The sequence below is a fragment of the Muntiacus reevesi genome, chromosome 13, assembly GCF_963930625.1.
Source record: "Muntiacus reevesi chromosome 13, mMunRee1.1, whole genome shotgun sequence".
Taxonomy (NCBI): domain Eukaryota; kingdom Metazoa; phylum Chordata; class Mammalia; order Artiodactyla; family Cervidae; genus Muntiacus; species Muntiacus reevesi.
Genome location: NC_089261.1, coordinates 10,067,749 through 10,091,693, shown reverse-complemented (window position 1 = coordinate 10,091,693; position 23,945 = coordinate 10,067,749). Strand labels below are relative to the sequence as shown.

At 51.8% G+C, this 23,945-nt stretch overlaps 1 protein-coding gene across 1 annotated transcript in view; it reads right to left on the bottom strand.

Annotated features, from left to right (window-relative positions):
* Positions 1-23,945, bottom strand: part of FAM222A (family with sequence similarity 222 member A) — a 59,304-nt gene that overhangs the window by 17,859 nt on the left and 17,500 nt on the right. The window contains exon 2 of the mRNA XM_065904557.1: positions 11,270-11,397. Coding sequence (XP_065760629.1) covers positions 11,270-11,351 — 82 coding nt within the window. The 5' untranslated portion in view covers positions 11,352-11,397. The remainder of the gene's footprint in view (positions 1-11,269; positions 11,398-23,945) is intronic.

The following is a 23,945-nucleotide window of genomic DNA, read 5'->3' as shown; positions in this document are numbered from 1 at the left end:
GTTTGCTGAGAGCTTATTTTTTTTCGTTCAGTTGTAAAAGGGGGCTGCCTCTACCCAGCCCTGTCCCAGCTGTCACCTCCGAGCCTCCATCCCCTCCTGGCTCGGTTCTGGGTGGGGGCGGCCCTGGACTGTCCCTCCATCTCCCGGGCTGTGCTTGGCAACAGCTACGTAATTGAATTTGCTGCGTGGCCAGCGGTGGGTTTTTCATTTTATTGGAATTTTAAATCGCTTTGTTTCTTCCGTATTTTATTAGTGTCAGTGGAAGCAGCTGTACCTGCAGGAATACTCGTGGGGCTGTTGGCTCCAGCCTTTGGGGTCGGGAGTGATGGGTGGGAGTCGGGAGAGGAGGGGTGGGCACGGGGGAGAAGAGCCGCTCCAGGACCCTCTTGGGTTCACCAGCCCTTGGAAGCTTTCCCCTTTAAGCTGGGGAGACAGGCTGGGGAACCTGTGGTCCCTCTGTGGGCTGGGTGTGGGGAAAGGGGCCCCAGCCTCTGGGGGAGATGGGGCAGGTAAGGGTTTGAGTCCGCTGCCAGGCTCTGGGGGTTCTCGCCTTTTCTTCTCATTCCCACATCACAGTGGAGGAAACTGAGACCCCAAGGAGGCCACTCGCTCACCCAAGACCACACACACACATCCCCTTCAGGGCCAGCCAGGATTTGGCCCCCAGACCATCAGGTCTCAGAGCCTGTGCCCTGGGGGCTCAGGGGGACGAGGGTGGGGCGGTCACTGTACCCGCATCTACAGAGGACCGGCCGAGGCACAGAGAGGCTGCACCCCTCCCCCGAGATCCCGCAGAGTGCCCGGGGCTGCGCCTGGGCCCCCCCCACCCCTTGGACGACAGATCCCTGAGTAAGGCCACCACCCCCATCCCCTGCACCAGCCAAGCCCCCGGTGCTGCCACCGGGGGCCCTCTGCCTGGCCTGTGCTCTCAGGGGAGCATGACTCAAAGTTTCTCTTATCAAAACCGTGATGGGAAAGTCAAACATTCACTAGGGGGACGGTCCCCGGGTGGGCGGGTCCTGTTTGGGCCCCTGCCCATCTGGGAGCCGCCCTGGGTCTCAGGCCTGAGGTAGGAAAGGGGACCTCCCTGCCTCACTTTTTCTCCCCCACACTTTCTTTTTTTTTCTCCAGGTCGCTTTGTCCAGTCAGCTAGAACAGGCTACAGCAGCCAGCCGCCCGGGCTCCTGGACACGCGGCTGCCTGCGTCCCCTGGGTCCTCCACCTGCTGGACCGCGCATCCCAGGGGTGAACTGCAGCCGTTTCTGGTTCGCTGGGCACGTTCGGGGCACTCGTGGAGGTCAGTGTTGGGCAGCCCTGTGCAGTCAGGCCGCTCTGATGCCATCACCCAGGAAGAAGCGGAAGGGGGGCTCAGACCCGGCCACGTCTTCTCACCACTGGGTCTCTGACACCATCGTCATCACAGGGGGTGGCTTCTTAGGTGCTCTGGCCCCTCGCTTCACAGAAGGGAGCATGCCAGCCCCGAGACCAACGGGCTCACCCAGGGTCACACTGCATGTGGCCCAGTCAAGACCTCTGTCACTTAGTGAGAAACAGCACAGCCCGAGGTCTGGCCACGAGGCTCAGGGCCAGCCCTTCCTGTCTGGGTTCTGCCTGGGGGGAGGGGGGTCGCCACGGGGACAAGTGGGTCAGCCTAGGCCTGGGTGCTCGGGAGTCTTGTCCAGGCCTTGACCGGGCAGCTGGGCACCCGATTCAATCTGCTTATCTCCCTTCCTGCAGCCCTCTTTCCTGTGCTCTTCAGTTACAGGCAGAGTCAGTAACTCTTCCAGTAAGTACAAAGATGTCAAAGGGTCTGAGCGGGCAGGGCCAGTGGGACATCTTTGGTGGCCCCTCCACATTCTCGTGGGGCTTCCCAGGTGGCGCTAGTGGTAAAGAACCCGCCTGCCAATGCAGGAGACATAAGAGATGTGGGTTCGATCCCTGGGTTGGGAAGATCCCCTGGAGGGGAGGGATAGGCTACCCCTCCAGTATTCTTGGGCTTTCCTGGTGGCTCAGATGGTAAAGGAATCTGCCTGCAATGCTGGAGACCTGGGTTCCATCTCTGGGTTGGGAAGATCCCCTGGAGAAGGGCATGGCCACTCCCTCCAGTATTCTTGCCTGAAGAAGCCCATGGACAGAGGAGCCTGGCAGGTTATGGTCTATAGGGTCACAAAGAATCGGACAGGATGGAAGTGACTGAGGACGCACACACACCACATCCTCTGGTTCTGGCCTTAGAGCAGGGAGGACCAGCCCGGGTTATCATGCCCGGCACTTGCCTCCAGCCAGCAGGGAGCAGAGCGCAAGCAGGAAACCCTGGCAGCTGGACAGTGGTTAAAATCAGAGGTTAAAATGCACAGACCGTCTGAGCCAGCAAGCCCATCCTGGAATATTATTTTTGCACAGATATGCATACATGGACGAAGGTGTATTCACTGCAGCCCCGTTCAGAGGAGCAAGAGACTAGAAACAACCTAAATGTCCATCAATGGGGAGCCGGGTGAAAACGCATGTTCACCTATACAGCAGAAGACAGCGAGGGCGCACTTGCTGTCAGGTGGGAAATAATCCCCAAGGTATGTCAGTAAGGAGAAAACGGCGAGGCGCTGAGAAGCATGTCGGGCTGTGAATGTTTACATAAAAGGTATCTGTTGTCCCTCCTACATGCATGCATTTTTTCAGGAGGGTATTTAAGAAACTGCTAATGCTGGTTTCCTCTGGGAAGGAGAGTTATTTTTCACTGTAAATTCTTATGCTTTCTGAATTATGTGCCACGGACAATCTATTCAGTGAAGTATCTAATTTTATAAAAGAGAATGTGTTCTCCCTGGAGGCTGTGTAAAGGAGGGAAGAGGGGCTGTGCATGAAAAACATTTTTCCTTGAAACCGAAGGCCCTTCCAGATTATCTGTCATTGTTCTGTTTTTGATGAGGCAGACAAATATTTCTCTAAACCCCTATCTCTGAAAGAACACCATCCAAGGACCTTCAGTTCTGAGGATGTTGATATAACATCTTAGGTCCCCCCCGCCCCCCACCTTGTCTTCCTGGAAATACCCTCCGGAGGCAAGTAATCAAAACTGAACCAGCATAGGACCTAATCAAAATATATAAGAAAAGGGAAGGAAAAGGCCATAATGGTTGGCAAAAAAAAAACACTTCGCATCAGAAAAAAATGTGGCCACAGAAAAGGTTATGGCTAAATATTTCATTGTGAAGCAAACAATGTAGTAAGCAAGTGTTTCTCTAAGGCAAAAATGCAAAGAGTAGGATTTAAAAAAAAAACTTATAAAAGGAGAAATGGGATGAGCACAGGGAGAAAATAGGTGGCAGAGAAACAGGATGAAGAGTGAGCAACATGCAAGGGAGACAGAATTGGGAAGGCATTAATCAGAAGAGAGTACATAGGGAACACAGACAAAAGAAGGAAACTGAAATAGCAGAATGCATGTCTGGGATCTGCCTGTAGAAAGGCATAGACTGCAGGAAAAAACAGGCTCTGAAGGGTCAACCCCAAGACACAGGCTAGGAAAGTCATGGCATGAAAGATGCGGAAAGATCAAAATGAAATCTAGAGGAGGAAGGAACAGGCTTCAACTTCTCCATGGTAACATTCAACAGTCGAAAAGAACAGAACAAGGTCTACAAAAAAATCCTCAAGGAAACAGAGTGACCCAGGAATGATTTCTTTGCTCATTCAAGTAGAAAGTTACAGACCGTGCTGAACGTGTGAGGATTCCAGGAGTGTGGTTCACAGGAGGCCTTAAGCTGTAGACTAGAGGGCAACCTCAGATGATGGAAAATATAAGGCGAGAGAACTGGTGGTGAGCACAGACCCTATTTGTCTAGGAGCCTGAGAGGGAAAGGCCTGTGGTGATGTAACCAGATGCTAACATCACAAGCCCTTGGGAGTAAGGTAATGGTATCAATAAGAAGGGAGAGAGGGGATCAGAAGTATAAATAAATACACAGGTGTCCTAATTTCTAACAGCTGGGATCAAAAGATATTTAAAGCTGAAGTCAGTTAATAGAGGTTTAAAAGGCTGATGTGAACACTGAGAAAATGCTATAGAGAGAAGGAGGATATACACTAATTTCATCATTTTATTCATTTTAGGGTAGATGGAATAGACGCCGTGTCAAAGAAATAGAAAATTAGGGAATTGTTTAACACTGCACCACTGGAAAAAGGATACCAGCCTTTCCTATGATTAGTAGGTACACAGAGAACTTAGATCACACCGGGAAAGACTTTTCAAAGCAATTAAAACAAAGCACAGCATGACTGAACTAATACCAGACATCTGATGCATCAATAAATGTAAATGGGCTAAACTCTCCTATTAAATATTTTTTAAAAGGCATTCAGATTGGATCACAAAGCTTAATTCAACTCTGTATTATATGAGTCACAGCTAAACAAAGTAATTCAGAAAGGCTGAAATAAAAGGACTGGCAAAGGTTTTAAGAAAAACTTTGAATTAAAAAAGCATCTTAATAGGAGGTTACCATCTTAATAGATAAAATTGAACCCAGGCCAAAAAGTATTAAATACAGCCAAGAAGGATGCAATTCACTATGAAGATTTAAGGTACTAATATCTGTGCATTAAATAGCATTGCATCACCATTTATAAGGCCAAAGCTTTAGGAGCTACAAGAAATAGTAGACAGGCACACATTACCAGTAGGCATCTAACCCATTTCTCTATTGTGACAGGTAAGTACAAATACACAAGACCTAATTAATGGGGTCATCCCCAAGAAATAGAAATGCAAAAAAGGCAAAATGGCTGTCTGAGGAGGACTTACAAATAGCTGAGAAAAGAAGAAAAGTGAAAAGCAAAGGAGAAAAGGAAAGATATACCCATCTGAATGCAGAGTTCCAAAGAATAGCAAGGAGAGAGAAGAAAGCCTTCCTCAGTGATCAATGCAAAAAAAAAAAAAAAAAAAAAAAACAGAGGAAATCAATAGAATGGGAAAGACTAGAGATCTCTTTAAGAAAATTAGAGGTACCAAGGGAACATTTAATGCAAAGATGGGCTCAATAAAGGACAGAAATGGTATGGACCTAACAGAAGCAGAAGATACTAACAGGTGGCAAGAATACACAGAACTATACCAAAAAAAGATCTCAATGACCCAGATAACCACGATGGTGTGATCAGTCACCTAGAGCCAGACATCCTGGAGTGCAAAGTCAAGCGGGCCTTAGGAAGAATCTCTACGAACGGAACTAGTGGAGGTGATGGAATTCCAGCTGAGCTATTTCAAATCCTAAAAGATGCTGGAAAGTGCTTCACTCAATATGCCAGCAAATTTGGAAAACTCAGCAGTGGCCACAGGACTGGAAAAGGTCAGTTTTCATTCCAATCCCAAAGAAAGGCAATGCCAAACAATGTTCAAACTACTGCACAATTGCACTCATCTCTCACACTAGCAAAGTAATGCTCAAAATTCTCCAAGTAAGGCTCCAACAGTATGTGAACTGAGAACTTCCAGATATTCAAGCTGGATTTAGAAAAGGCAGAGGAACCAGAGGTCAAATTGCCAACATCCGCTGGATGATTGAAAAAGCAAGAGAGTTCCAGAAAAACATCTACTTCTGCTTTATTGACTATGCCCAAGTCTTTGTGTGGATCACAACAAACTGTGGAAAATTCTGAAAGAGATGGGAATACCAGACCACCTTATCTGCCTCCTGAGAAATCTGTATGCAGGTCAAGAAGCAACAGAACCAGACATGGAACAACAGACTGGTTCCAAACTGGGAAAGGAGTACGTCAAGACTGTATATTGTCACCCTGCTTATTTAACTTGTATACAGATTATATCATGCGAAATGGCGGGCTGGATGAAGCACAAGCTGGAATCAAGATTGCCGGGAGAAATATCAATAAATTCAGATATGCAGATGACACCAGCCTATGGCAGAAAGCAAAGAGGAACTAAAGAGCCTATTGATGAAAGTAGAAGAGGAGAGTGAAAAAGCTGGCTTAAGACTCAACATTCAGAAAACAAAGATCATGGCATCCGGTCCCATCACTTCATGGCAAATAGATGGGGAAACAATGGAAACAGTGATAGACTTTCTTTTCTTGGGCTCCAAAATCACTGCAGATGGTGACTGCAGCCATGAAATTAAAAGACGCTTGCTCCTTGGAAGAAAAGCTATAACAAACGTAGACGGCATATTAAAAAGAGACACTACTTTGCCAACAAATGTCCCTCTAGTCAAAGCTACAGTTTTTCCAATAGTCATGTATGCATGTGAGAATTGGACTATAAAGAAAGCTGAGCACCAAAGAATTGATGCTTTTGAACTATGGTGCTAGAGAAGACTCTTGAGAGTCCCTTGGACTGCAGGGAGATCCAACCATCCAACCTAAAGGAAATCAGTCCTGAATATTCATTGGAAGGACTGATGCTGAAACTCCAGTACTTTACCACCTGATGTGAAGAACCAACTCATTGGAAAAGCCCCTGATGTTGGGAAAGATTGAAGGCGGGAGGAGAAGGGGACGACAGAGGATGAGATGGTTGGATGGCATCACCGACTTGAGGACATGAGTTTGAGCAGGCTCTGGGAGTTGGTGATGGACAGGGAAGCCTGGCGTGCTGCAGTCCATCAGGTTGCAAAGAGTTGGACACAACTGAGTGACTGAACTAATGGGGTAGATATAATTGGTAAATACTAAACTCTGAGCCCTGAAAACAAAGCCACATCTTTTCAAATTCCCATAAAAAGTCATAAAACTCACAAAAAACCTAGCGATCAAATGGCAAGGAAAACTTCACTGAAGTCCAAAAAAGCAGAAATCTTAGTATTATCTGATTATAATGCAATAGAACTAGAAATAACAAAACATAAAAGCACCTACTACCTGGACTCATAGATGGAACTCAGATAAGCCTGAAGCCAAAGAAGAAATCAAAGCCAAAATTCTGTGGCCCCATGGACTGTAGCCCGCCAGGCTCCTCTGTCCCTGGGATTCTCCAGGCAAGAATACTGGAGTGGGTAGTCACTCCCTTTTCCAGGGATCTTCCCAACCCAGGGATCAAACCCGAGTCTATTGTGTCTCCTTCATTGGCAGGTGAATTCTTTACACACGAGGGCCATCTGGGAAGCTCATAGAGTTTAGAAAGTACTGATAAAAAATACATGTTAGAACCTATAGGATACATCTAAAGCAGTGCTCAGAGAATTCATAGCCTTAATCTTCCTTTTTATCTTGTTTACCAGTATAAAGATCTAAGCCTCTCAAAAAAAATTTTTTTTTAAAGCAAAGCAGGAGCATTTTAATAAAGACAAATGCATAAACTAATGAATTAGAAACCAGAAAAGGGTAATTACTAATAAATGAATCCTAAAGATGTTTCTTTTTGGAAAGGAGGGGGGTAGATAACCTCATTAGCTAACTAACCTAATCAAAAAGGGGGAGCACAAAATATACAGTATCAGAAACAAGGGTAACATAATCATTTCAAAGAATTTATTTTCTGCAGCCTCAGGCAGATAAATTTTAAAACCTGGATAAAATGGGTACTTTTCTAGAGAAACATAATTTACTAAATTCATTCAAGAACATTTAAACCAATCATTACAGAACAAATGGCCAACATCTCAGTGCTATCCAGGCCTCCACCTCCCCCAAATAAATGCACTGGCCTAGACTGCTTCATGGAGGATCAACCAATCTTTAAAGAACAGATAATCCATTTCTACTTACGATGTTATAAAGCACAGAGGAAGGAGGAAGCAAGGGTCTTTGTGAAGCAAGTGTAACACTGATGGTAAAACCCAACAAAAACTGTTCCTAAAAAAGAAAACTAAAGACTAATGTCACTGATGAAATTGAAGTAAAACTCCTATTAAATAGAAAATCCAATCCCATGGTTTATTAGAATGAAATATTTCTCATGACCAAGTGGGAACCAACCAGGAAGGCAAGGTTGGTTCATTATTAAGAAATCTATATTATTATTCATATTAAGAGAACAAGGCGGGGCGGGGGGGAGAACATATGATCAGTTTCACAGACACTGAAAAGTTCAAATTCCATTCTTGGTTTTTAAAAATCTTAATACAACAGGAATAGGTAGACACTTACTTTTAACCTGATAAAGTATCTGCCCCAAACCAGTATTTTGTGTTATGAGGAAATCCTAGAAGCTTCTGGTTAAAGTCAGAGGCAAAGCAAGAATGTCTGTTGTTGCCACTATTATTTTTTATTGTTCCAGGGATAGTAGGCACCATTAATAAGACAAAGAAATCAAGGTATAAAACTTGCAAAGGAGGAGGTCAAATTATTGCTTACGAATGATTTGACAGCATAACTGGAAAACTTATGAGACTAAATTGAAAAAGATTTATAAACAACAAAATTCAGTAAGGTGGCAGGAGTTAATAGCCTTTATATCAACACTTATGGAAAAAAAGATTAGCCAAGAAAGGTTACCGTTTCAGAGGCAGGAAACTTTAAAAATGTGCAAAGGTCTAAATGAAGAAAATACTCACAACGTTCCTGAGGGACATGGAAGAAAGTCTGAACAAAAGGTACAGACCGTGTTACTGGAGGGACCGACATCATAAAAATGCCATTTCTTCCTAAATTAATTTATAAATTGCATGCAATCTCAGTGAAAACCCAAACAGGATTTTGTTCTTACCTAGATAAGTTGATTCTGTGGACCAGGCAGAAAACTAAGAGAACAGCCAAGGAATTTTTGCATAAGAGAAATATGAATAACAAGCAGGAAGCACCATCAAAGATTAAAATGTGTTACACACATGCTACGAGATGGATGAACCCTGAAAACGCTGTGCAGAGGGCAAGACGCCAGTCACAAAAGGCCACAAACCGTATGAGTCCCCTCTCAGTAAAGGGCAAGAGAGAGAAATCTATAGAGAACGGAAGATGAAGGAGTGGGTAAAGGGTTTTCTTCTGAGCTGATAGAAATGCTCTAAAATGGACTGGGGTGGTGGATGCAAAAATTCTGTAAGTATACTAAACCACTGACAGTACACTCAGATGGGCGGACTGTAGGGTACGTGAATAATATCTCAACAAAGCCACTACAATTTTTAAGACGTATTATACTGCTACAATAATTAAATCAGCATTGCACCGATATTTGAATGTACTTGTATCCATACCCCAACTTTGTACCAGATAAATTACCAAACATATCAGAGATTATATATTTAAAAATTAAACCAGAGAAGAACTAGAAGAAACCCTGGGGAAGCTCCCTTTCATTTTTTTTTTAACAGCCTCAGCATGAAAAAGGACATTAAGTATGACATAAAATCCAAAGTCCATAAAAGGAAGCAATGACAAATTTCACTTCATAAAAAAAAAAAAGTCCTCTGTGACAGAATCAAAGACAAATGACAATCTGGGGGAAACATCTGCAGTTCATAGGAGAGACAGAAGTCTAATTCCATCATATACAAAGAGCTCCTATAAATCAATAAGGACAAAAGCCAGTGGGGAAAAAACAGATCAAGAGGATGAACAGATAACTCAAACCACACCCATCAAAGTTACAAATGCACATACCTTCAACCCGTATTTCCTCTTGTAGAAATTTATGCTGTGGTTTTATTCACATCTTTGTGACACACATCCAGAGACAGAGTTTGTTGCTGCACTGCTTGTAATGGCAGGGGGGGTATGGTTCTCCTTAGGGGACTGGCCAAATAAATGATGGATCATCCATGCTATGAGAAACTTTGTGGCAAAAGAATGAGGAAGCTCTTCAGATGCTGACATGTAGGATGTATGGCTAAGTGAAAAAAGTGAGGCATAGGACAGCAGATAAAATACGTGTAGACACACATATTTGCTAGCATGTGCATAAAACATCTGGGAGAACAGACAGGAGTGGAGAGGCAGGCTTTGTCTCTCTACCCCTTTATTCCTTTGGAATACTGGACTACATGAGTATATTACCATGTCTAAAGATTGTTGTTTTTCAGCAGCTCTCTTTAAGACCCCATGGACTGTAGCCTCCCAGGCTTCTCTGTCCATGGGATTCTCCAAGCAGGAATACTAGAGTGGGTTGTCATTTCCTTCTCCAGAGGGATATTCCCGGACCAGGAATTGAACCCACGTCTCCTGCATTGGTAGGTGGATTCTTTACCTCTGAGCTACCAGGGAAGCCCCTGTCTAAAGATAAATACATATTAAAAAAAGAATAAAGCAACAATATAGACACAGTGATAAATGGTAACTGATCCTGTGTGATATAGGACAGAGGGCAATAGGGAAGGGTGGGAACTGGGGACTGTGGTGAACTGGAGAGGAATGTCCCCTTAAAGATGCAGGCGTTCTGTTCTAACCAATAGCTGCAGTCCAGGAGGAACACAGGCCTATGTTACCAGAGCCTCTGATTTGTATTCAAGGCACACTAGATCCAGATTTTTATGAATATCTCCCTATTTTTTAAAAAATGTTTCTAAATACTGAAAAAATAACAACAAATCTATGGTGGTTAAGAATAATCAGATCAGAAGGCTTGGGACTCCTCTCCTGGATGGTAAAGGAGGACAGACCCTTGCAGGTTACCAAGTCCAGCTCCCTAACTTGACCCGTTGACAAAAGCAAGGTCCAGAGAGGGGAAAGGACATGCCCAAGACCACACAGCAATTCAGGCCCCAAGCTGGGATCTCATTCGGGACAACAGTTGACTTTTGAACGATATGGGGGTTAATTTGAGCGTAATTTACAGTTGGCCCTCCCACATCCTCAGTTCCTCCACCAACCGTGGACCCTGGAGCACTGTGGTGTTCACTACTGAAAAATATCCGTGCATAGATGGACCCACATGGTTCAAACCTCCGCTGCTCCAGGGCTAAGCGTGTTTGCTTTCCTGTGATCCTACCCTCTGCTGACACAGAGACAGACATGGCGTGTGGCGGGCCACGGAGGAAGTGCTAGGCTTGGGGTCCCGGTGCTGGTAAGTGGCCGGAGGAGGCTGCTGGGGAGGAAGGTCGCGCCCGGTGGGTGTCAGCCAGGCCAAGGGAGTGGGTGCCACTGTCGGGGAGGGACCCCTGCCTCCCAAAGGCCTGGGAGGGCACAGAGCATCCAGAGCAGGCTGGCGGTGGGGGGACAGGCTGGAATGGGGACGGCCTTCCCCGCCTGAGAGCTGCCCTGCCACGGCCCGAGCTGGGGCGAGCTCGGTGTGTCCCCGAGGATGCCAGCCCCGGGGGCCTGGAGCGGGCAGAGGAAGGGGTGGGGGCCGGCGCGGCGGGGAGGGCACGTCACTCACACTTGCGCAGCTCCAGGCTCTTGGTCGGGCAGGCCAGGTGTTGGCCGGGGGCGTTCTGGGTCCTCTGCAGACAGGCCAGCATGGCTGAGCTGGGGGCCCGCAGCGGGGTGCGCTCTGCGGCGGGGTCCCTGTGAGGAGGGGAGAGGAGGTGCTGGTCACACGGGCCACTCCAGGCCTGCCTCCCAGCTCCCCGCCCGGCCCGACTCTGTGTGGGTCACACCTGCTCCGGGGGGCTTCCCAGACACCCCCAGGCATGCTCTCTCAGCAGCTCCCCTCCACGTTCCTTTGGGTGGTGGTGGGCTCCATTCTCTCATAACCACATGCCAGCAAATCTGTACCAACGCCCCTGTCTCCACCTCCCCGCTCCCCACCTTCAGCCCTGAGCTCATCAAGGGCACAGACCCCCCATCTGTACAGTCATCTTGGGAAGCTACACGAAGGGGAGGGGTGTCTGGGAACTTCCCGTGACACACGGGGTTCCCACTCATTGAAGTGTTGGTCTCCCCGCTGCCACCGCAGTCTGAAGACTTTTCCCAGTGCACCTGGAGGGGTGAGATGTCCAGGGTGGGGTCCCCGCGAGAACCGGGGGTGACCTGTGCTGAGCCTGACCTTGGTTTCAGACTGAGCCCCGAGACCAGGCCCGAAAGGCCACTAGGCCCCCTGACCAAGTCCCCGAGCCCAAACGGAAAAGGCAAGGCCCACCCAGGGCGGCTCAGGCGTGGCTCCAGACAGGTCCACGTGGGCTCACTCACCCAGATTCACACGGAAACGAGCATTTTTATCTACACAGAACCTCACTTCCCCTGAGAACCCGGAGCCTCTGAGGGGCAAGATGACATGGGCGGGCCCTACCCTGGATGGATGGGGAGAGGGCGGGACGTTTCCTGCCAGGGAAAGGCAGGCCCAGGTGTGGGCTCAACCCTGGAGACTGCTTATGGCCACCCAGCCCGGGTGCCCCATCCCCACCCCCACTGCCAAGGCCCGAGCTGCCAAGCGGGGCGGCTGGTTTTAAAAAAGAAGAAAGCGGAGGGGAGGGTGTGTTGAAGGGGAAGAAAGGGAAGTTATTTAATACTAAACAGGTGTCTGGAGCCCTAAATTCTGCCGCTTTCTTCTAATAATGAAGTATTCATGAGGAAAAGCCTTTTTTCACTACTTTCTTAAGATACTAATTTCACAACAAGCTCCTTGTTACCGAGCAATTATTCCAATCTTGTATTTCCCCGAGACGGTTGCAGCCTCCTGTCTGTCCTGGACTCTCAGTAAATGAAAGACAATCACGTACCCACCTTTCATTATGCTCTATTTTACTTTCAGCAAAGGTACCCTGAAAGAAATGATTTACTCTGAAAGGGACTTTTATTCAGTTTCAAAACCAATTTTCTCCTATTACTGTCTCAGGAAAAAAAAAAAAAGAGAGAGAGGGAGAGAGAGATGGGGGGTGGGTGGGGGAGGGTCGGTGGGTCTAATGCCTCCCCTCCCCAACCCCCCAATCGCCAGCCTTAACGCAGCGACGCGATAAAAGCTTCAGTATCCGCTTCCTGGCTTTGATTTCTGGTAATTTTAAAATATGCCATTACAATCAGGCAGAAATTACACAGTTGAAGAAGGGAATGAAGTGGGGCTTACTGCAGGGACGAAAGCCCTTGACTACGGAAGGAGGCGCCACTCCCCGGGGGCTCAGGACGTGAGTGAGCTGGCAGCGGGCCATGCCGGGGGCCCTCGGGGACACACCGCACTCCTGGGGGCAGCCAGACCCCCTCGGACGCGACACCTGCCATGCTGGGCGTCCGCACACACCCAGAGGCGCTCGCCACATCCATTTTCCTGCAGGTGGATACACCCCCGACACACCCTTGCCCACCCCAAGTGACACGCCCCTCCGGCACCTCTCAGCACTCACGGGCCGTCCACGGAAACACACACACCATCGTGTGCCCGCCTGGAAGGTGAGAGGCCTGGGGGCACCCTGGCAGCCTGGCCTCTGTCCCCACTCTAGCCCAGAGCGCCGGCCACCTCCCGCTGCTCTGACGGAGACTTAGGGGGCCAGAGGGGAGAGGCCAGCCAGCCTCAGGGCCCCAGCAAGCCCTCTCTGTCCAAAGACGAAACCCAGAGGGGGACGGGGCCCTCCCCGGGGTACTCATCAGCCAGGGGCCGGGCGAGCCTGGCCCCTCTCCACTGGGCTGCACTGCTGCCCGCAGGCTGGGGCAGCGCTGGGCAGCGAAGGAGGGAGGTCAGGACCTAGAGGAAACCTGGGCTGGAAGCCCAGAAGCCCCCCCACCTCCATGCCTGTGTGACCCCCGGGGAGCTCCTGCCCCTCGCTGGCCTTGTAAAAGCACCTCCGTGATCCCTCCCAGCTCGTTCTTCTCCAGGGTCCTGGCCCAGCCCAGCCCCACCTTGGGTGGTCCTCCCCACCTCTGGCCATTCACCAGGCACCCAGAAGCCCAGCCCCTCTCCAGAGCCCCCCGCCCCTTCCCCAGGGGTCAAGCACCCTAGCCTGCTTTTCAGTGGAAAAGGGCAGGCCAGGGGCTGCAGTGCTTATTGGGTGAGGGGTAGGCTGCCTATTCTGAGGCCTCCCCAGACCCCCTCAGGCTCCTCTGGTGGCTCAGACAGTCAAGAATTTGCCCACAACATAGGAGACCCAGGTTCCATCCCTGGGTCAGGAAGATCTGCTGGAGAAGGGAATGGCTACCCACTCCAGGATTCTCACCTGGAGAATCCCGTGGACAAAGAAGCCTGAGGGGATACAGTTCATGGGGTCACAAAGAGTCGGACAGGACTGAGCAACTACCACCAGACCCCAGCAAATGCCCTCCCCGTGGGGCTCTGGTTTCAGGGTGCTCAGACGGTGGACGCCCAGGCAGTTCTGGGGGTTGAGAGAGACCACAGACCCAGCTCAGGGCCCACAGAGGATTCCCCAGGGGAGACGGAGTCCACAGGAAGGCCTCAGCTCAGCTTTCCTGGTGCAGCCGCCTGGCTCAGTCTGTCCCGCGCCCGTGGAGGACCAGCCGTCTGAGCGGCCGGCTGCACGTGGAGAAGATGGATTTCTTCCTGGGCCCCCAGTACCCCAACCCCCTGCCCCTTCTCCCAGGAACCCTGTGCCCTGCTGGCGGGGCAGGTGGGGGGTGGAGTCCGGTGAGGGAGGGCAGAGGCCAGTTCGGTGTCATCCACATTATCTACGGCTTCCCAGGTGGCTCAGCGGTAAAGAACCCGCCTGCCAATGCAGGAGACATGGGTTCAATTCTTGGGTTGGGAAGACCCCCTGGAGAAGGGCATGGCAACCCACTCCAGTATTCTCACCTGGAGAACCCCATGGACAGAGGAGCCTGGCGGGCTACGGTCCATGGGGCTGCAAAGAGTTGCACGTGACTGAAGCGACTTAGGACATGCACACACATTATCTACAAACAAGACAAAACAACCTTCTTACTGGCCCTAAAACTTCTCTCTGGTGCCAGAATAGAGCCGAACCCTCTTTGCCTGGCCCTCAAGGCCACTATGACCTGCCCCCCCACCCTCCGCCATCTCTCATCACTCCCTCCGGCCCGCCAGCCCCCAAACCTTTACCTGTGCTGGTCTGTCCATTCACAGCACTGCCATCTGATCCCTTGTAACTCAGACTCAGGTCCCCTCCTCTGGGCACCCCTGCTCATGGCCCTAATCACACAGAGTTGTAATTGCCGATTTTCATGTCTGTTTCTCTCCACTGGACTGTTGAGTTTCTCAGGGGCAACGACCATGTCTTATTTGTCTTTCTTCCCAATGCCTGGCAGAGAGCAATCGCTTAATAAGTAGGTGTTGAATGACTGGCCGAATCCATGAATTTAGTTACTGTCAGATGAAGTGATGGGGGCCTCAGAGAAGCCAAGTGTCCTGCATAAGGTCACACAGCAAACCGGAGACAGGACTGGAGCAGGTGCCTAAGACAGTCATGATCTTTCTATGACCTCCCCCGCCCCCTCTCTGCTAGGCATCACCCCTGTCTGCAGAAAACCAGCCGCCCAGAGCCCCCACCCCGACTCATGACTACTCTCTCAGCCAGGGACCATCCTGGGAGAGCTGCTCATTTTGAAACCCTATCTGGAAATCAGGCTGTTTAGAAGCCCAAGGTCTTTTGTGACTTTAATAATATAAAAGTGGGGTGGGGGGGGGGAGAGGGGGAAATGTCGCAAGCCTCAATGATTAGACTGATTTGGCTACTGTCCCTGACGCGGGGGCTGATAAGACGCCTTATCTCGGAGGCACCCCTAGGAAAAGGTCCCCTCCACCAGATAATGCCCCCAGCTGTCGATATGCCCTTTCATAGCTGAGGATTTAGATAAAGGAAATGTGACAGGGGAGGGGAAAGAAAGGAAGGAACTTCCCGAGTCCGAGGAGGAATTGAGTCTGCTGCTCGCCTTGGCAGAACAATGCAGAGCAGACGGATGTCTAGAGGCTGCCTTTATATTTATTAAAAGAACAGGGAATGGGGCCTTTGGCCCGGCCCGCCTTTTGTCATCTCCCCCAGCCTGTCTGGCTGCAGGGGGTGTTGGGGAGCCACCCCTCCCCATGCTGCCAGTGGGAACGGGGAGCTGGAAAATGACAATACACATGCTGGTGCTAATAATAGCAGCGCACATTTACGGAAAGCTCCCTCTGGGCCAGGGCCCACACGCATCCAGTCTGTTACACCTCACCATGAACTCCTCCAAGCAGCCTCCCTAGTGGTTTCTATCTCTAGGCCCATTTCACAGATGAGGAACCGGTCACAGACAGGGGACGTCATCTGGCCAAGGTCACACAGCTTTCAGGTGGCAGAGCCTGAGGGCATCAACCCCAGCCAGGGTCTGCCCCCTCGGGCCTCCAGCCTTGGCTCCATGTTGGGGGCTGGGGTCGACCCCCATCTCGCAGGCAGCTGGGCAGGAAGGAGCAGAAGCAAAGTCGTGCTTCCCCCCAGTCTCTGGTTCTACTCCAGGAGGTTCTAGGATCACGGAGAGAGAGACGAAAAGCAGGGAAGCAGGAAGAGGGGGCCCCCAGGAGGCCACTTATTCATCCCATGGACATTCACAGAGGACAGTCTAAGAGGCCCAGATGGGCAGAGCAATCCTGAGATGGCTAGCGCAAGGCCCTGCCTCCAGGAGGGAACCCTTCTGCGGCGGCCGTCGTTTACCCAGCCATTCACTCACTCATTCAGGAAGCAAACGCTCCTGGAACATCTTTTGGGGACCAGCCCCGTGCCATGTGCTGGGAGGATGGAAATCTGTGAGGATGTCCTGCCAAGATAGAGTATCCAACCAGACTGCACGCTCCCAAGGCCGGCCTGCTTGAAGTGGAATTCCCTGGCCTCTCCCCTCGGCCTCCGCTCTTTCCCTGAAGAGGCAGGTGGGCAGAACCCTCCCCTGGGCATCCTGCAGGTCAGAGCCTGCCTTTGCCATACCAGCTGGGCTGGCCCTGAGCGGGCGGGAGGCAGGGACACACTTCCGCAGCAGGAGGCGGCTGTGACCCTGTGAAGCCCCGCTCCCAGCCCTCCCTCCTCCCGGGAGCTGCCCCTTCTGGCCTCTGTGGCTCCACTCAAGGCCAAAGACGGATTGTGGCTGAGAGGAGGTCATGCCAGGCCTTCCCAGCGTCCAGTGGGACTACGAGTTCAGAGTAGAGGGCCAGCCCCGGAGGCTTTAGGATGGCACCTGCCAGGCGGGGGCCCAGCCCCAGGGTCCTGACTGGCTGAGTGACCCTGAAGTCACACCCGTTCTCTGAGTCTCAGTTTCCCTTCCAGAATCCTGATGGCGAGTGGCCCAGCTGATCAGGGGAGGCCCTTGGAACCTGGACACAAGCAGATGTTACCGTGTGGTTTCCCGACACAGTCCAGGGCACTAGTTGTGTGCAAGACACAGGGCTGAGTCCACACCCGTGGGGTTTAGATGCAGTTGAGAGGGGTCGAGACAGGAGGCTGATAAAACCCAGGATGTTAAATGCCAAGTGGACAGTCGGGACTCCAAGTTCCCTAATAACAGGTGAAGGAGATGCCTGCTATTCCCCAGACCTCATGACCTTCACTCAGTGCGGGCAGGAGTGCCCCCGCCCACTCCCCACTCCCCCAGTTCTCACCTCCAACCCCTGCACTGCACTTGAAGCCTTGCTCTCCTTCACCCTTTCTCTGCCCCCGGCCCAGCCCCATCTGCCGGGAAGAATCTGAAGTTGAGGCAGGAGGACCAGGACCTGGGAGGGGCAGTGAGCACTGGACTGCAAGCTGTAGAGAGCTGGATTGGAGCCTGACTGTGTGGTCTGAGTGGCTCCCTTCTCTGGACGGGTTCCTACCACCACGAGCCGAGCCGGGCCAGCACAAAGCCTCAGAAAGCTCAATGCCTCCTATACCGGAAGGGGCAGGATCTGCCTGACCTTGACCAGGACAGAAGGGTGGAGGGACCCTCACCCAAGGGTGCCACAAGGGTGCCCGGCCCCTCCCCTATGACAGGCGGATCCCCTGTCTGTCTGTCTTCTGCTCCTCTGTCTCTATCTCTTTTGCTTGCTCTCTCTGCCCCTCTATCCTGGCGCTTCTCTTCTTCCTTGCTGTCTCCTTTCTCACTCCTTTCCTGATCCCACTCTCCCCTGCCCCTTCCCCATCTAACCCCCCCAACTCTCTCTGCAAGGCAGCCAGAGTACTAGCCCACCCCACCCCCTCCTACCGCTCCCTCCCCCATTCCCGTTCCAAGCCCAGGAGCCCGAGGCCTTCCAGGGGACCCTGTTAATAATTAAATGTTAATCTAAAAAGCAATTTGAGCTTCGGCTAGGCAGATCTGGTTAGAGATTACATTAGCATGGAGGAGGCGAGGGTAATTTTCTTTAACCCCTCTCCTGATCTCTCAAGCCCAGGAATCTTCAAGTCACACTGGCACTGCTGATTAAACGGGAGTAGGGCTTGGCTGTGGATAAGAGGCCTGTGAAAAGTGATTATTTCCCACTGCCGTTTGGGCTGCAGCAGCACCAGAAAGGGGATTTTCACTCTTTTTAAGGTTGGGGGAGGGGGAAGGCTTTGACCCCTTCAAGAGGAGGCCTCATCCATGGCCAGGATTACTGCTACATCCATCCCTTCCTGCCCCACACAGGCCAGAGTTCTCTCTAAAATGCTAATCTGGCCACAGAACATGACCTGGCTCCCTCTGTTTCCAGGACAGAGATGCTAGCCTCCTGCTTAGGGGTTGGCACCCCTCCATTTCGTCCTCATAGTTCCTAACACCTTGTCTGGACACCACCCTGGGCGGCAGGGCACTGGAGCCACTGATGTTGGTGGCTCAGGGCTGCACGGGATGCCAAAGAGAGAATCGCCACTCACAAATTCGGGTTGGTGGACAGTGGCGTCCAGAGGCGGGCATCCCTCAAGATGTGCCTCTCACCCCACACCTGCAGGCCTTAGCCCATGCCGTCCCTCCTGCTTGAAGCCCTTGAAATTCTACTTGGTGTTCAACTGAAGCCCAGGATCCTCAAAGGCTTTTTGGAGACATAAAGATGCCCCATAAATGTTTGATGAATCATTGGAGTGTCCTAAGTGGCTGTCTGTGATCCCTCCTCCATGGTTCACGGAGCCTGTGAACAGCAGGCCCCCAGGAAAACGTCTCATGAAGGAAGGATGGGCTAGCCCAGGGAGTTGGGGCGAGGCAGTCAAACGGGACGCAGGGCTGAGGAATGGGGTGGGCTGCTGGCCTTTCAGCACCACGGCCAGCTCCCAGTGTGGGCACCCGGGAGAAAGGGCCGGGGCGGAGCCTGGGAGTCAGTTGTCACAGGAACTACCATGCCTTAACTGGCTCGGGGAACACTCCAACCTTTACAGATGATGACTTGACAAATTCGGCACCTACTATGTGCCAGGTCTTGGGCTAGATGCTGAGGCAGATGCCAGGAGAGGGGTGTGTGCGTCAGAAGGACAATTACGAGGCAGGGAGACAAGTGTCCCCTTGATGGAGCCAACCCACCTGGCCTGGGGGGTGGGCCAGGGACAAGGGGCAGCCCCACTCTCTCATAGGGAGGGTGACCGTATTGTGTCCCGGGTTTCAGAGCCAGATGCCTGAGCTTTGTTCCTTAACTAAATCCCAGCTTTATCTATTATAAGTCTTCAGTCCCTCGGTCGTGTCTGGCTCTGAGACCCCATGGACTGCAGCACGCCAGGCTTCCCTGTCCATCACCAACTCCCGGAGCTTACTCAAACTCATGTCCATTGAGTTGGTGATGCCATCCCACCATGTCATCCTCTGTCATTCCCTTCTCCTCCTGCCTTCAGTCTTTCCCACCATCAGGGTCTTTTCCAATGAGTCAGTTCGCATCTGTTAAGTCTGGCCTTGGGCAAATGCCTCCATCTCTCCAAGTCTATAAAGTGCTAGGGTCACAGTAGTAACTCCCTAAGTGGTAGCTGTTGCTAGTGTCGTTTGGGATTATTACCAACAGGTAAGTAAGAAAAGGCCAAGTGAAGGCAAAGAGAGGAGGTCCCAAGTGGAGAATCGCACAGGCAAGCGTATGGAGACTTGAGAGAACCGGTGAGTATAGAAAACCTGAAGCAGCTTTGGGCTGCTGGGAAGACCAAGACATCACACCAGTGTCCAGCCAGGCAGGTCACCAGGACAGAGGGGATGGGGGCAGGTCCCCCAGACCTCAAGGTGGGGAGAACTGTTTTCTGTGGACAAGTGCTGGGTTAGGGCAGGGAAGGCTAAGAGTGGGTGCTGGGTGCATGAGTAGTGGCAGTTCCACAAAAGCTTGAGAGTTGCACCCCCCACTCGATGGGCTGGGCTGGGCTGGGCTATCACTGCCACCAGCCACGCTAGTCTCCTCCCAGAGCCCCCCACCACAGTAAGTGAAGAGGGGGGTGCTCATTCTCATGCAAATGAACCTCCAGGAAGCCTGAGCTGGGAGAACAAAGACCTCAAACCTCAGAAGCCCCTACCCAACTTTTCTGAGAGCACTCTCCTCTGACAGCCAGATCCCAAAGTGTGGGGGGGGGGTGGGGTTGTCAGGGGCAGGGTCTGATCCTACAAGTCATTTGTTCCTCTCCTAGCTCTGGCTTTGGCCCTTTAAAGGCAAGTGGCAGTTGCTTTCCAACAAAGGGGTGGGGTGAGGTGGGGGGGGGGGGCTGCAGCCCGGAATCAATACCCAATGTCATCAGTGCTATGATGCTATCATGGGGGATGGGGGAACCCAGCAGAAAGGCCCCAGCCCAGTATTTTGTGGGGGGAGCTCATGGAACCTTCCGGGAGGAGCAACAGGTAACCAGATGACTCTAGGGATAACAGGTCTGGAAGGAGGAAAACCCAGTGCAGAGCCAAGATGGGCTGGGTGCGCCCGGCCATCCTCCCCTTGCTCCAGGGCCCTGCATCCATAGTTCAGGGTTAACCCAGCAACAGGGAAGGAGAAAATCTAATACGCTGAGCAGTAATAGGAGCTTGTTTTTATTTTTAGTGTTCCCTATGGGCTCAGCACTTTACAGACATCACCTCATTTAGCCCACCCCAGGCCCGGGAGCAGGAGAGAGCCGACTATGTTGGTGCGTGGTCTGTGTACCCATGAGGGTAAGCGGCCTGAGGAGGGGGAGGGGCTGGAAGAGGTGGGCCTGGGGCGGGCGGGCATTTGGATTAGACCCTGGGGGGAGGGGAAGAATGGTAGGGAATCAAACGTGGCCATTGAGGGCTAGTCTTTAAGCCAAGGATCAACAGATGCTTCTAGGGGTCAGCCTGGGGCAGAGATGAGTACAGCCATCCGGAGAAGGGCGGGGAAACAGGCCAGGGCACTCGGGCACAGACGTAAATGTATTACCACAAGTGGCAAACCCCACCCTATATGGGCCAGGTCTCCCATTCCAGCCTCGCTGTGAGGGAGGCTGGGCACGCAGTGTCCCCAGGCCCCGCTCAGGTCGGGGAGCTCCCTCCGTGTCCTCTGGCCTCAGGGTGCCTGGATTTTTGTGCTGGGGTGCAGGGGCCAGACCCCCTGGGTTCCAGCCCCAGCTGTGCCACAGTACCCCGCACCCCCGGGGACTCTGATTTTTACTCTTTGTGCTTTTCCTGTATTCATAATTTTTCTATGGTAAATAGGCCATCATTTCTGTTTTTTTTTTTTCTAATAACTTTTCAGGGACTTCTCTGGTGGTCCAGTGCCTAAGATCCTGTGCTCCCAAATGCAGGAGGCCCACGTTCAATCCCTGGTCAGGGAACTAGATCCCACATGCCACAACTAAGACCTGGCACAGCCAAATAATTTTTTTTTTTTTTAAAGGAAAATTTTCAAAAGGGATTTCAACCACTGACCACCTGGAGATAAAGCTGGGGTGCTCTGTAAATTCACAGACTCGACAGGGAGCTGCTGCTCAGGGAGGCAGTGGCCATGGAGGGTAGAGGTGGTGGGGTGGGGGAGAAGCAGGAGGAGAGAAAGGCCCGGAAACTTTGAAATCCAGGAGTGGAGGGACAGACAAACGGACACCGTAAGCTTTAGCATCGGGAAGCAGGGAAGCATATCTGGTTCAGCCAACCTTCCAGCAGGTCCTGTCAACGACTCTTCTATAAGAAGCCCCTGGGCTTCCCTGGTCACTCAGCGGTAAAAGAATCCGCCTGGCAATGGAGGAGACACGGGTTCGATCCCTGATCCGGGAAGACCCCACATGCCGTGGAGCGGCTAAGCCAGGGAGCCACAGCCACTGAAGCCCACGCACCCTAGAGCCCTGCTCTGCAACAAGAGACGCCACCACGATGCGAAGCTGCCCACAGCAGATAGAGACAAGCCCGCACAGCGACGGAGACCCAGCGCAGACAAAATAAATAAAATTATGAACAAAAACAAACAGAAGGAAACTCCTCTCTCACCATGTGGCCCATGACCTCCAGGCCGCCCCTCAGGCCACGCTACGCCCTGCAGAGGCCAGGCGGAGTCTTCCTGTGGACATCACCGCCTTTCCCACTCAGAACTCCCCCAGTGGCCTCAAGGCATCTTTGACTGTATCCTCTGAGGCCCTGCGCGAACCCCTTCCCCACTCCCTTGCCACTGTCCCTCTCCCCTGGCTCACCTGTTCCTCTAAGAGGCCAGCCTTGGTCTCACCCCAGGGCCTTTGCAATCACCATTTTGTTTCTATGTAAATACTCTAGAGCAGTGGTCCCCGACCTTTTTGGCAGCAGGGTCCAGTTTCATGGGAGACAATTTTTCCAAGGACTGTGGGAGATGGTTTGGGGGGTGATTCAAGCACATTATATTTATCGTGCACTTTATTTCTAACCTAATGCTGCTGCTGATCTGACAGGGGGCACCGATCCGTGGCCTGGAGGTTGGGGACCCCTGTTCCAGAGCCAAGGCTCTCCAATAGAAATATAATGTCATTATAAACTTTCTAGTACCCACAGGGGGAATTATGTTCAATAATATATTGTCTTTAATCCAATATATCCAAAATAGTATCACTTCAACATATAACCAATATTCAAAACTGACTGATGAGATACGTTATGGGTTTTTTTGGTAACATGTCTTTGAAATCTGGGGAAGATTTCACATGTAGAGTTCAGCTGGAGTGGCACACACTGGACCAGCTCCAACCCCTCATTCACACCGCAACTCAAACGTCACCTCCTCCAAGAGGCCCTCCTTGACCACTCCGTCTAAGCTGGCAACCCTCTGGGCCCCGCCACTATCCTGTCACTGCTGTAGGTCTTTCACTGCCATGGCCACTTTGAAATGATCTTATTGATGAATACTTTAACATCTGCCTCCCCTACTGGTGCACAGGCTCTTCTGGGTTTGCACAGGGGGGCACACAGTAGGTGCTCAGGGTAAGCAGGGGGCAGGGGTGGGGGGTCAGCCTGGGGCCCTCGTGCCCCTACCTCATTTCAAATCCGACCCTCAGTCATGAGAGGCAGAGGCTTGTGTGTGTATGCACATGTTGTGTGTGTGTGTGGGGGGGCATGTACACACACACACACCCCCTCCCTGCCACACACACACACACACACCCTCCCTGCCCCCCACACACACACACACACACACACACACACACACACCCCCTCCCTGCCACACACACACACACACACCCTCCCTGCCTCCCCCGGCTTCTGAAAAGCAGGCCCAGAAGATGGGCCTCCTTTCAAAATCAGCCCGGCGCAGAAAAACGGCTGTGACAGCACAAAGCCGAGATTGAATCAGCGACGGGGCCGATTGCCTGGTGACGGCTACAAATGATCTGATGTGGAAAAGACGGGATCAGATGTGTGCAGAACAACGGCTGCCCCGAGCCCCCCAGCACCAGACAACGGGCTGCTGGGCGGGCGGGCGGGCGGCCCCAGAAGCCGGGGGCCGGAACGTGCTGATCGGTGCAGGGCCAGGACCGCCGAGGCTGTGTCTGCGCACCTACTCTCGTGAGCCCGGCTGGACTGGGATGGCCATTCACGCCAGGCAAAGTCAGGCCCTCCCCACGGGCCTTACACCCCAGTGTGAGACCAAGTCCCCAGCTCTGGGCAGCTGGGCGACGGTCAAATCTCTCTTCATCAGACTCATTTCCAAATGACAAGATGACTAAAAGAGGGATGTTACTTCCATCGTGGGGGAGGAAAAAACTTTCTCCCCACTTCGTGAACCCCACTGGCTCCGGGCTTCTGCTCTCAAGGTCAAGGGCTATGCCCCCTGCCGCAGCCACGGAAGTGGCTTCCACCAACCCCCAAGAGGTGGGGCGGGGGTCTGGACC